A 12,189-nucleotide genomic window follows, 5' to 3' on the forward strand; every position below is an offset into this window, starting at 1 on the left:
GTTAGACTGCACTCAACAGCCTCAGTAATTCTCAATTCATCAATTATACATATGGGATTGTAATCAAGCATGTAGATGTTTCTCAAAATGAAATCGGATGTTGGGATATACGAGGAAGATGCTAAACAAAGTAAAGTTACGGTCTTTTTAACAAGATCAAGTCATGCTGCTATTGTATTAAAGGCAGATGCTTGATGAAAGAAAATATAGCCAACTAGTTCAGATGCTTATATTAATTAATGAATAAATTACTTCACTAAATAGTTTATTTCTTTGATTGGACTCCACTGACATATTTCACTACAACAAAGGATCTCAAAGCCATTTGTTTGCAAGACTGACATATAACTACAATTACCAATGGCAGAAAAGAGGGTTTCAATGGACAGAAAATATTCTGAAATAGGCCCCAAGGAGAAGCAGCTGCAAGCCTCTTGACTCAGGACAGGAAGGTTGCAGGTTTGAATTCCAACTGCATCCCATCTCTAAGGTCTTGAGTCAAATTGCTAATCCCTTCAGTCAAATTGCTGAAGTAAAATTCCCAGCTGTATAAATGCATACAAATATACATCAATTAGGATAAAAGAATCAAATAAGAGAATTACTTAATTATTTAATTCCCTCCATCTATACATTTTTGAACTGCTTTATCCAATACAGGGTAGTGGGGGAGGCAGAGCCTGTCCCAGCAAGCAATGGGCGCAAGGCAGGGTACACCTTGATCGGGACACCAGTCCATCACAGGACACACACAGACACACACTGACACCAGGGCCCAATTTCCCAGAAGCAAATGAACCTACCAGGATATCATTGGACTATGGAAGGAAACCAGAGCACCCTCTGGAAACCCATGTGAACACAGGGGGAACATCTAAACTCCACAGAGGTAGAACCACAGGGAGTGAACCCAGTGTCCCAGTACTGCAAGGCAGCAAAGCTAACCACTGCACCACTGTGCTGTCCTCAATTATTTAATTAAATAAATAATCTGGGCTGCAGAGCGACACACCGCAGAGCATACTCACGGATGGTATGCTGCTTTCAACCAGAATGAAGCCCGACAGCAGCTTCACGTTTATGATGACCATGTTGGTTTCCTTGCGTTTTCCATTGTACCTGAACACAGAGGGGAAGACAAAGACATGAGAAGGGGCAGACAAGGATGTCCACACTCTCAGCACCCATCTGAGTATCAGCAAACACCAAGTGCTTCTCTTCAGAAACACTAATGACTGTCTCTGGAAAGCCAATGTCCCCAGTTGATGACACAGATACTAGAGCATGTGGTTTTGCCCTGTTCTCTTTCTTTACTATATGGCACTGCCTCCTACCTCCTCCACCAGCAGCACTGCACACCTTCAAATCTTCTCTCTCTTAAAAGATAACCTTTTGGCAGATTTCTGCTATTTTTGTTATTCAGTTTAGGTAATGACTTTGACTGTGCCTAAGCATGATAAGTCATCTCCTGAATTCAGGTCTGCATAGCCCAGGACAGGGAATCAACCCACCTGACTTCAACAGTCACAGTCAGGACCTTCTTTCCAGAGCCACTGCAGTTCCCCTTTGCCTCGGCTGAGATGGTAAACGCTGAGAAGTCAGGAGGGGGAGGTATGTTGTACTTCTGGGCTATCTGTGATTCAAAAGAGAGGAAGAGAGAAACTGTCAAGAGACAGGAGCCTAAAAACACACCAGAGGAGCACAGAGCATCCCAGCTGCTGCCCAGAATTCCTCATTGCTGTCTGATTGGTGCACGTCAGCATGGACCATCATCTCTGCTTCTATTACAGTACAGGCTATGTAACCGTTATCTGCTGTAACTCCAAAATGTTCTCATTCAGAAACATTAGGGATAGGTCATTTTCAATTCAATCAACGCTACAGCTCTTCCCCAGCCTGATTTTGGTCAACAGGCTGTCCCTTCCTGAAACTCCCCTAAAGCTGTCAGACATTTGCTTTTCATTTGGGTGCGGGCTGGGAGTGTTCAGGCATGACGACACAAACCAGGTTAGCAAGCCGCTTGGCTTCATTTCAAGAGGTCATGGCTGAACACATGCAGGCCCAACGCCCCACACTGAGCGGGGGACTGGACCCAGGAGAAAGACGCTCACCTGCACGAAAATGCAGCTCTTGCCCTGGGCCTCCAAGGTGTACTCCCCCTTGACTTCCTTCAGCATCTCCTCCTGGTAGAGCAGCCGTGTGTCCTGGTTCACGGTGAACTCTCGTCGGTAGTCCCCTGCCGAGCGCACCGTCAGAGTGGTCGAACCCTCTGGACTGAACGTGGCGGCACCATACAGTGCGAGTGCCTGGAGAGCCACCACTGTGTCCTGGAGAGGGAAGAATTGGTGTGGGATGTCAGATGTGAGCGACTTACCTTCCTGCAACATTTCCTTCAGCGGTCAATTAGGATCTGGAACCTACGGGATTAGCCTTCGCTCCTAGGTAATCTCATCCCCAACAAGGAGAAAAGTTAAGTATGATAAAAGTGGATGCTGCAAATGTAAAATCCTGTGAGAGGTTTCTGTTACATCTTGGGAACGACCCAGTCCGCACAGAACAGTACTGGGAGGGAAACTGTGATGAACAGTGGAGAGGAGAGAGGAGAGAGGGAAGATGACTGAGAAGGTAGTGGAAGAAGTACCTGTGTGGAGGAGAAGCCACCATAGGGATTCTGTTGCTTCACCAGCCAGCGAACGATGCTGGAGGAGTAGCCCAGTCCGAAGGAGGGGAGCTCAGGTCCGGAGAGTAGGGCCAGCAGCACGTAGGAGGTCATCTCTACGTCCAGAGAGCTTGTTTCCCCATCGTCCCCAGAGCGTGACCAGTGACGACTGCCCCCTGCAACACAGTGGGAGTCAGACACACCCGTCCCATGATGCATGAGGTCAGAAAATACATAATGTCCAAGAATTCTGGTACTATTTCTGGATTTTTGTCTTCATATTTTCTAGTACTTTATGGGACAAAATGACAAGAGTTTAGACCACGTCTTCAGTTAAGTGGTTAGCTGAAATATTTTATTTCAATTTTAAATTCAATTTTTTGTAGAAGGCCTGTCCAGAGGACTAGTCTATTTGTGTAACCTGAACTCACCTATACAATCTAAATTTCCTGAAAATCCTGTTCGTCAAACCTCCAAGAATAACCTCTTGGACTCGTTTACCAGTGAGAGGAATAACATTATTTAAGAAGCAGCGTGGAGAAGAGGGGGGTGGGCAGTACCTGTGGTCTTGGCCAATGCATCCAGCTCAGTGAGAAGTCTGCCCCTCATTGCCTCATCTCCAGCCAGAGTGAAGGTGTAGGACAGCAGAGCCATGGTGTATGTGTTGTTGAGGTTGCCTATGACTGGTCTCAAGCAAGACAGGCTGTTCTCGATGATGGGATCCTATGACAGAGAAAAGTACTCAAGAACAGCGCTCATGTAATATACAGACTGTTACAATCATGAACGGTAAGGAGCGAGAGAATAAATTCTGTGCTATATTTAGAAGTTAATAAATCAAATATATATATATATGTACAGAGTGTTAGAATTATCCCAGTATAGACTAATTGCTAGATACAACTGTTGATTTAAACAGCAATGGGATTATATTCATGTTCATAAAATGTAACGGATATGCCTGGCAATATTTCCACGTAAGAGAGGGGAAGAAATGACATAAGTGCAATAGCAGGGGTGTTCAACGATGCAGTGTTTGCAGTAGAAAAAGGAAGTTTAGAACGGGGCGTGTAGTGGAGAATACTCACTGTGACGTTCTTCTCCAGCTCCAGCAGGCCAGCAACAATGTACGCAGTCAACGATACCTCATCACTGACTCCCCCCTGGAGTTGACAAACAAGAAAAGCTTCCATGTCATTCTCTCCATACAGAATTTCTGTCAAGCCCCCATTGGACCCATACATCACTGAGCAGGACTACCCCAGCTGTAAAGACCATAATATGATATCAATGATCTTACCAGGTTTCTGAATATAATTACTCCTACCCAACACTTAATTGAACCAGTAAGTTGCTGAATTAGACCTATTTAATTTCTTACAAGTCTGGAAGAGTTGGGGATAGCTCAATTAAGAGTTCAGCAGAAGTAGCAACAGTTCAGCAGGGGTGAGCAGAAGACACATGAGTAGTTTAAGATTCTCTCATCTGTACTCAGCACATCAGGGATGGTGCGGTGGCTCTGTGGCTAAGGAATCTGCATGGCTGGAAGGTTGACTGTTCGTATCCCACTGCCGGCAGAGGAATCCTACTCCGTTGGGCCCCTGAGTAAGGCCCATAACCCCAGTTTCTCCATGGGTGCCGTATACATGGCTGACCCTGCGCTCTGACCCCAAGCTTCTCTCCCTGTCTGTGTGTCTCATGGAGAGCTTGGGGTATGCAAAAAGACAAATTCCTAATGCAAGAAATTGTATATGGCCAATAAAGTGATCTTATCTCATAGCAGGCTCAGATGATTCGTACTTTGAATTTTTTGTGCTCATGCTGTTTTCATTCTCGATTTCCTGTTCTCTAGCTGTGCACATCCTCTGTGCTCCCTCCACCACTAACCTTCATTTCATTATGGAAGAGCTTGCCCACAGACTCAAAACAGCCATCATTCCTCTGGAGTTGGCTAAGCCATCTCTTGGCCTCAGAGGTGTGTTGGGGGTCAATGAAGATGTAGGGTCGCGCACTGCCGAAAGACTTCAGCACAAACGCTGTCAGCCTGAGGAGAAAGAGGGTGAAGAAATCTTACAGTTACTCACCATTTGAGTGATTGTAGATTTACATGGGAACTAGCTTTGGGTGTTCAAAACCAAGTCTTTCCAAGATCAGTGCAAGAGTAGAATAGAAGTGGAAGTTATACATTTCAGACAGAAAAACAGGTGGCAGCAGTTTTGTCGGTTTCTGGAACCAACTACAAATTAAATATTTACATGGGGGTAGCCGTGTGAAGTCGTGTTTGGGATTCTGGACTTGTAACTTGAAGGTCGGGGACTTAAATCCCAGGGGAGGCAGTGTAGGTGAGACTTACTTCTCCCAGATTGCTCCAGTAATATACCCAGCTGTATAAATGGGTGAAAATCTAGGTTCTTGGGGTAAAAGTGTCAGTCAAATTAATCATTAAGTTGCAGTTGACTCTGTGGCATCCTTTAAGATGTGTAAGAGAATAATTTATATAATCATGCTAGAATATTCAATAAACTACCAGTATAAACAAGCACAACAGGCCAAATGGCCTCCTTAATAACCCTAATAAAGTTAAGGTAAATACTTGGTAAAGGTTGGTGGTTAGTTGTTAAAAGAAGGATATTTAAGTCTCTGGCTGCGTTTCTATTTCACATTTGTTAGACTGAAGCCATTAAAAAAGCAATTTTACTGTGTTTAGTCTCAATACATTAAGAACATTCTAGAGAGGCTTGGCCTTGGTCTCAGGGGTGAGCACCAGGTTAGTCACCAGGTTTAGACCACTGGCCAAGTTTCAAGAAAACATAACGGCTCAAAAAGAATTTTTCCGCTTTAAAATAGGCATCACCACAGGCGATTCTGAAAATAATTCCGAAAGACTGTTTTGCTTGACATTAAAGTACTCTGACAGATGCCTCAAAATGGCATTTCGCATGCTGCGTTTGCAAAGGTGTCAGGAAGTCAAATACGAAGTACTGAGCTGTAGATAAAGATGGTAGAAACAGTGGCAGGTGTAAAGCACACAGTTTGTTTGCAGCAAAGCACACGGCTATTTTGCATTACACTTGTGGAGGGTTTATCCTGTGTCAAAATAAGTCAATTCAATAAATGAGTTGTGTTGTTTTTGTCCAATCATTTCTCATTTGCTCCAATGAGGTTGGTGCCTGCATGTTTCTGCCTTGTGGACTGTGGATCTGTCACATGTCCAGACGCCCCAGTCGAGAGGGTGACTCAAGGGAACAGGCTGGTGGTCATAAACCTGTTTTGGGAATAAAAACAACTGGTGCAGAACAGGTGATGCAGAGTATCCTGAAGAGAAGAATACTGAAACGTCCTGGTGAAAGCACGAAGAGAACTGGAGAAACATGAAGCACCCAGATGCTCCAAAATAATGCAAAGCAAATTAATGAAATGGAAGCAATAAAGCTGTAGGATAAGGGACCACTGAGAATGAAGTGCAAGAGAGCTCAGTGAGCACACAGAGTGCTAATTTGAGCTGTGGACATCTAGACTGACCAGGTGTTGCCTGACTCGTCACTTTTCCCAAAGGCACTGTAGGAGCCATCGTCGTGTTTGTAGTTCAGTTCTCTCTGGTATCCTGTAGGGCAGTGAAAGGACAGTGAGCTCAATGGGAGATGAAACACCCCTGTCTACCCAGTTAGAAATTCCATTGCATCTTGAAATTTTGCATGTCTCATGAACATGAAATATCCATGTGACTCAGAGCTACAAGGAGTTTTTCTTAATACTTCCCACAAATTTGAAAATTGCCGTGCTTTCTTAAATCAGGAATTCACTTTTATTTCTGTTGCTTCCAATAGCAAAACAACTGAAAAAAGTATTAATCAATAATGCTATTCCTCTGATAAACAGTCAAAAGACTTTGCCAGATAGCACGGGTCAAGAAACACTCCAAATGAAGAAAGACAATTCAGCCAGTTCCCCCCTCACAAGCTACAGAGAGCCCTGTGCACTCACCACTCTGCAGGAAGCCTGTGGCCCTGTTCTTGATCTCCTGTGTGAGCTGATGCGTGCTCTCCAGGTACTTGAGGATGTAGATGTTGGGGGAGAAGAGAATCATGTTCTGCTCCCCACAGCCGAACGGCATAGCAAGCAGCTTGTCTAGGTTCTTCATTGCGCGACCCAGGATGTCTCCTACAGGGGGCCAGCAGAGTCTTCAGTCAGTGCTATTTTTATCAGTGATATTTTTTCAAAACATATTTGACTTTATGTTTTCACTCCATATGAATCCAGTTCTTATATAATGAGGTTCTCGTTCTATAAGGAGGGACTGTACACTCTGCACTGTCCTACTGTCTCCTACACCTTCAGCCACCCTCCTTCTCTCTCAGCCCTCTCGCAATTACTTTTGGCGATATTCCTCCTACCACCCATCTTTCTGTACTGAGCCCCTGTGTCACCCGTTATCTCCAGGACACGGCTCTCACCGAGAACAGAGATGGAGGCCTTGGCTGACCCCTCCACAATCACTTCCGGGAGTGTCAGAGAAATCTGTTCCTTCACAGGGCCATCTGGGAAAGATAAAAGAGCCACAGCTCAGAACCAGGTCACCTATGGAACAAAAGCCCCCGTGCACCTCAAAGGGTCCCATATTGTTTTTCTTTTGACATGTTTTTCTTTTTTTCTGTTTCCTAGGAAACGGCTTCCACGCTGATTCATTAATGAACTCACCTTGCACGAGTATATCACACAATATATCTGTCACGCCCTCTTCAGCTAGAGGGCGCTCCTTCTCTGTCCAGTTCCTAGTTTCCCTGTGCTTTTCTTGTCCTTCTGGAGTGTCTTTGTGTGGGGCTACATTTTTCCGGGTCACCCTTTCCTCCTCGCTCAGGATTGAGGGTTCGGATGTCTTGAGACCCACCTAGCCCCAGGAAGTTTCCTCCGTGGCCTGAGGGCATAGGTTTCTACCGACATCATCTGACCTCCTGAGCCCGGGCTAACCCCCGTTTTGCCGCTACGCATAGGGACTTTTTTGCTCTCCTGGCTATTCCACGGCATGCCCTTTCCGACATCCGTGACAATATCCCCTTTTAATCTTCAAAACACACTTTGAAGGGAAGAGCATTCCAGCTGCCAGTTCATGCAATACGTTCTGCTTATGTGTTCAATAAAACATGAAGTCCAATTCTAAACTTAGCACTGTTTGGGATCATGTTATTTTTGCTGTAGCTCCAGCCAGGACAGTACAGTATACCATAATAATCTGTAATCTGGGTTTATACTATCCTGTAACAGGTGTAGACACCGAGCCAACAATGGAGCAAAGCAGCTGTCCCAGTCATGTCTGCTAAAACGTTTTAGCGGTGTTAACAATGATAAGAAAGAGGAAAAGACAGGATCACCTGCAGGGCACATCAGTCTGTTGTGGCTTTTCGTTTGCTCTGTTCCTTCAGCCTACGGATGAGAGAGAAATCGGCACCATTACCCCAGTAGAGGCGTTTCACAACCTTTCACAACCACCCGAAATGAAATTATAGCAATGCAAGGAAACTAAAAGCATAAAACATGAAAAACCAGAAAAAAAACTGAGAATAATTAGGCTCCTCGTGAGGTTGCAGGTCTCGCAAATGTGATTATCAAAAGTTAAGTTTCAAATCTGCTGAATCTGTCTGCCCTTTTAGCTACAAAGAAAATACAATGTATAAGTAATTCTTTTTTTTTTGTATTTGTTCTTGAACAAAGATGCCTACCAAACAAAGTAATGACATATTTTGTGGGATTTTAGAGTGGTTTTAAGCTAGCTTGGTTCTATTGTCCACTCTAAGACAGGTGCACAGAAACCCTTGATTATTTAAGTGACCTTCAGCAGTGTGCTGAAGTTTGGACTGCAGTCTGGTCCCTCAGGAGAAAGCCACGAACATGCAAGGAATGCAGATTTTGGGCTGTTAAAAGAAAGTGAGGGGGGCAGTGTCTGTGAACAGGATCCCCACCTCCACCAGTAGTGTCCGCACAATGATGTCCATGCGTCCTTTCTCTGGCACAGTGGCCACCTCGTTTCCACACAGGTCCTCCGTCTTCAGGGCCTCTGCGGTCACTGACACATTCACCTCGCCTGGGAGCAGGGGCAGAGACACCACTTCAGATCCGCGCACAACAGCCCCTGGGCCTGCTTACAAAGTCCGAGCTACTTTGATGATCAGTCCAAACGAAATACTTTCATCTACAACTCTACAAACTCTACAAAGGCGGCCAGCTTTAATGGAACAGGGGTATATGTGTTTAATGGTGAATTTGGTTGTACTTAAAAAACATGGGTATCAGTATGCGCTACATCCATTCTTCTCTCTGTGTAGTTTTATTTTTCAGTGTTGTTATTTCTGAATACAGAGCTTTGTCAAAGTGTACCGAGACATGTTACAGAACAGGTGTGCTGGTATTGTCATTGCCCCCACTGTATTGTAACGCAAGAAAACATATCAGGAAGCTCAGACGAACCACCTTCAAAGCCACTATTGAATATTTTCTGCAGTCTGAAGCAGCAACTGCTATTGTGCCTTCTGCCAGCAGGTGCAGCTGTGTCTCTTGTCAGCGATTCTCACCCAGGGTAGTGGCTGTGAGGATCCAGGTAAAGGTCTTGCTCTCCTCAGCACACAGGCACTGAGTGTACTGACAGCCATCACAGGGCTGGGATTTGAAATCAGAAGACTCTGCCAGACTGGCCTTCACCTGAGGGGGACACAGAAGACACCTGTGGTGACCACAGCAAGATACCCATCTGCAGGCAACATAGTTTAAAGGCCCTTGACAAAAGATGGTTTCACCTTAGATCTTCATCTTTCCTATTTTGCTACTGTCTTTCTATTTCCACAACATACTCCTGGTCCTTCTGGGACTATAGTCCTCTCTCCTAAAACAATATGGAAAGCTTTTAACTTGGATGTCTCCCTCTCAAGCATAGTCATGTCAGTTCAAAAAAGCACATAGGGAGATTAAGCAAGGATAGTTTAGTTTGCTAAAAAACTGACCCCAAATCCTCTCTAATACTTTTCTTCTGTCATTTGCGGCCTCATGAGAGCAGTCAAAGAGTTTAAGTTTTGAAGGCTATTTGCTCCACCATGCTTGTTTAGTTGTTTCTGAGAAGATCCCACCACGTCTACTTCAATCAAAGTGTCTTGGTAGTTTGATCCAACCGTTCATGAGGTTTTGTCTAAAGACGTGTTTCTTGATTATTCCAGTGTCTCTTTTTGATTTTTGATTTTATTGTTGAAATACTCAGGAAATATGCCAAAAGGGATGATGGAAAGTTCCATAGGTTTCCTTCAACCAACAGACAAACACTCACTACCTCTTTCTTGTAAGAACAATAGAAAAGGCCAAGAAAATGTAAGGTTATTCTGTCACTAGCGTTTAATTAAAGACAAGGCAAGGGAAGTTAAATGAATACAATCCAGAAGCCTTCCATCATCTAGAAGTCCTGTCTAAGCTTCTACTGTGTTTTGGTCACCACATTGCAGATGATACTCTGCTACTCTGTAATCAGTTTACAGAAAGTCAACTAAGTTAAAGGAATACCATACACAAACAGGTCAAAGCAGTACAGGTTTAGAGTCTTTAGTCTTGAAGAGGGCAGACTCAATGTTAAGTATGTGAAATCCCGAAAGGTATTGACAAGATCAAACCAGAGATCTGTTGCAAGACCTAATACCATATCTACAGGATGTGAAAGTACTTTATAAGTTGAGAACAAGAGGCACATTTCTACACAGATGATTCTGGGTAGTCTGGAACATGCCTCCTAAATGTGTTGAAGAAGATGCCTTGGCTTCTAACAGTTAATGACTGCTTTAAATCCTCAAATCAATTAGCTACTGGCAAACACACTAAAGGACCAGAATGACCTCCTCCCACTTGGAAGCTTTCTTTTCTTACATTCTTAAAAGCGTAAAGAACAGAAGCCATGTCTGGAATCTAGGAGATACCTACTGTATATGTGATGGGCCATGTAGGTCCTAAACCGATTGGCCTTACAGGATAGGTCAAAGTAACTGCAGCTCTGTAGTCTTGATGAAGATAATCAATAATGCAATATTTGCAAGAAAAATATTCCTGGAAAAAACTCATTTTTCCTTTGGATTTCTGCAGTTCACGGGTCTAAATGCGGTGAAGCAGAACAAATGTATCAACAAAAGCAGACGTCCACACAGGGGTCTCACAGCCTCACCATGATGCACTTGGAGAGGTAGTTGAAGACGGTGGCCTTGAGCTGGAACACCTCGCTCCTGATGACGGAATACGGCAAGGTGACTTCCACGAAGAAAGGCTGGAAGGCTGTGAGCTGGGTGGAGGGAGCCAGGCCGAATCCGACAGGAGACGTGCAGAACGCTCCCGCCTCCCACTTGGTGATAGTGTCGGGCACAGTCTCCCCCATCTTCACTGACCCAGACTCCCTGAGGAAGACAGGAGAGGGCAGAGAGAAAGGAGAATGAATATAATCCCAAGATCAACAGGTGTTTCAGGGAAATAGAAAAGAAAACAAGCAAAATTCCAAAGTGGTGTGTTTGTGTCCATTCTCGTGTGCCCAGGTGTGTGTTTAGGTGTGTACTGATTGCCTGTGTAATGTATTGGGTGAGTCTGAGGAATCGTTCTGCAATTGCATACGTCGTAAGGTTTAAACCTGGTAAGAAACAATGACAGGAAACAACAAGAAAGAGACATTAGCATTATACTTGAACTAAAAACGTAGCTACACGTGTTATGGGTGGAAAATTGTACAGGAGGTTTTATTGGACATCTTATAGTAGACTTTGAAAGTCTTGCAAATCACCATGGACCACGATGTTCATCTTTTCCTAAAGATGAACAATATGTATTCATATTGTAACAGTGTGGGATTTCTGGCTGCCTTGTGGAGAGCTGACGTGTAGTCACTGAGAGGTGTTCTCTTTAGCCCGCAAGAATGAATGAAGTGGCGAGAATCTACGCGAGGGGACGAGAATTCTCTAAGAAAATGAAATGGATGTCCTTTCAGCTTTTTTCTGAGGCGAACACAAGGAGATTGCGTGAGGATGAAATACAGGGTTTCTAATGAAGACCTAGGTGCGGGTATACATTGTCACGCAGGACTAATTAGAATGGGGACAGTAGAGGGTCGTCTAGTGTTGCACAAGGAGAAATCCACTTTTTATATTCACAATATTTACATACTGATTTATTTTGTCCTTATATACAAAGGTTGGTTTGTATTTATTTGCTAACAGCACTGCCTCCATTTGCTCATGATAAAGCCTACCCCACTGGGACAAGCTGCCAGATCCAGGTCTCTGGGAAGTATGTTCGGATGGTCTTCTTCGGCGGCTCGGAACTCATTCCAGACTGCACAGCAAAATCCATCACAGGCACTGGATCCGAGTCCTGTTCCTCTGCGAAACCTTTACGAACTAAAACTGTACCCAATCAGTTACTGTATATTCAAAGGGGAATGCAGTCTGCCTCAGCTGGATAGAGATAATGCGTCCTCCATGAGCTCAAACTACTTGCGGACAGATAACGGTAAATTAGACAAC

The 12,189-nt window shown here is 44.3% G+C and overlaps 1 protein-coding gene across 3 annotated transcripts in view; it reads right to left on the reverse strand.

The window, feature by feature from the left end:
- Nucleotides 1-12,189, reverse strand: part of LOC102693186 (alpha-2-macroglobulin-like protein 1) — a 32,988-nt gene that overhangs the window by 2,471 nt on the left and 18,328 nt on the right. For 2 of the 3 annotated variants that reach the window (XM_015337507.2, XM_015337509.2), the window contains 15 exons: nucleotides 11,916-12,069; nucleotides 10,848-11,073; nucleotides 9,226-9,352; nucleotides 8,617-8,738; nucleotides 8,029-8,080; nucleotides 7,114-7,197; nucleotides 6,644-6,820; nucleotides 6,182-6,263; nucleotides 4,547-4,703; nucleotides 3,748-3,822; nucleotides 3,220-3,382; nucleotides 2,642-2,835; nucleotides 2,112-2,327; nucleotides 1,512-1,633; nucleotides 1,029-1,119 (listed from right to left, as the gene is read on the reverse strand). In XM_015337507.2, coding sequence (XP_015192993.2) covers nucleotides 1,029-1,119; nucleotides 1,512-1,633; nucleotides 2,112-2,327; nucleotides 2,642-2,835; nucleotides 3,220-3,382; nucleotides 3,748-3,822; nucleotides 4,547-4,703; nucleotides 6,182-6,263; nucleotides 6,644-6,820; nucleotides 7,114-7,197; nucleotides 8,029-8,080; nucleotides 8,617-8,738; nucleotides 9,226-9,352; nucleotides 10,848-11,073; nucleotides 11,916-12,069 — 2,042 coding nt within the window. The remainder of the gene's footprint in view (nucleotides 1-1,028; nucleotides 1,120-1,511; nucleotides 1,634-2,111; nucleotides 2,328-2,641; nucleotides 2,836-3,219; nucleotides 3,383-3,747; nucleotides 3,823-4,546; nucleotides 4,704-6,181; nucleotides 6,264-6,643; nucleotides 6,821-7,113; nucleotides 7,198-8,028; nucleotides 8,081-8,616; nucleotides 8,739-9,225; nucleotides 9,353-10,847; nucleotides 11,074-11,915; nucleotides 12,070-12,189) is intronic. The other variant, XM_015337506.2, reaches the window with a different exon arrangement.

Source organism: Lepisosteus oculatus, chromosome 23 (assembly GCF_040954835.1).
Source record: "Lepisosteus oculatus isolate fLepOcu1 chromosome 23, fLepOcu1.hap2, whole genome shotgun sequence".
Lineage (NCBI taxonomy): Eukaryota > Metazoa > Chordata > Actinopteri > Semionotiformes > Lepisosteidae > Lepisosteus > Lepisosteus oculatus.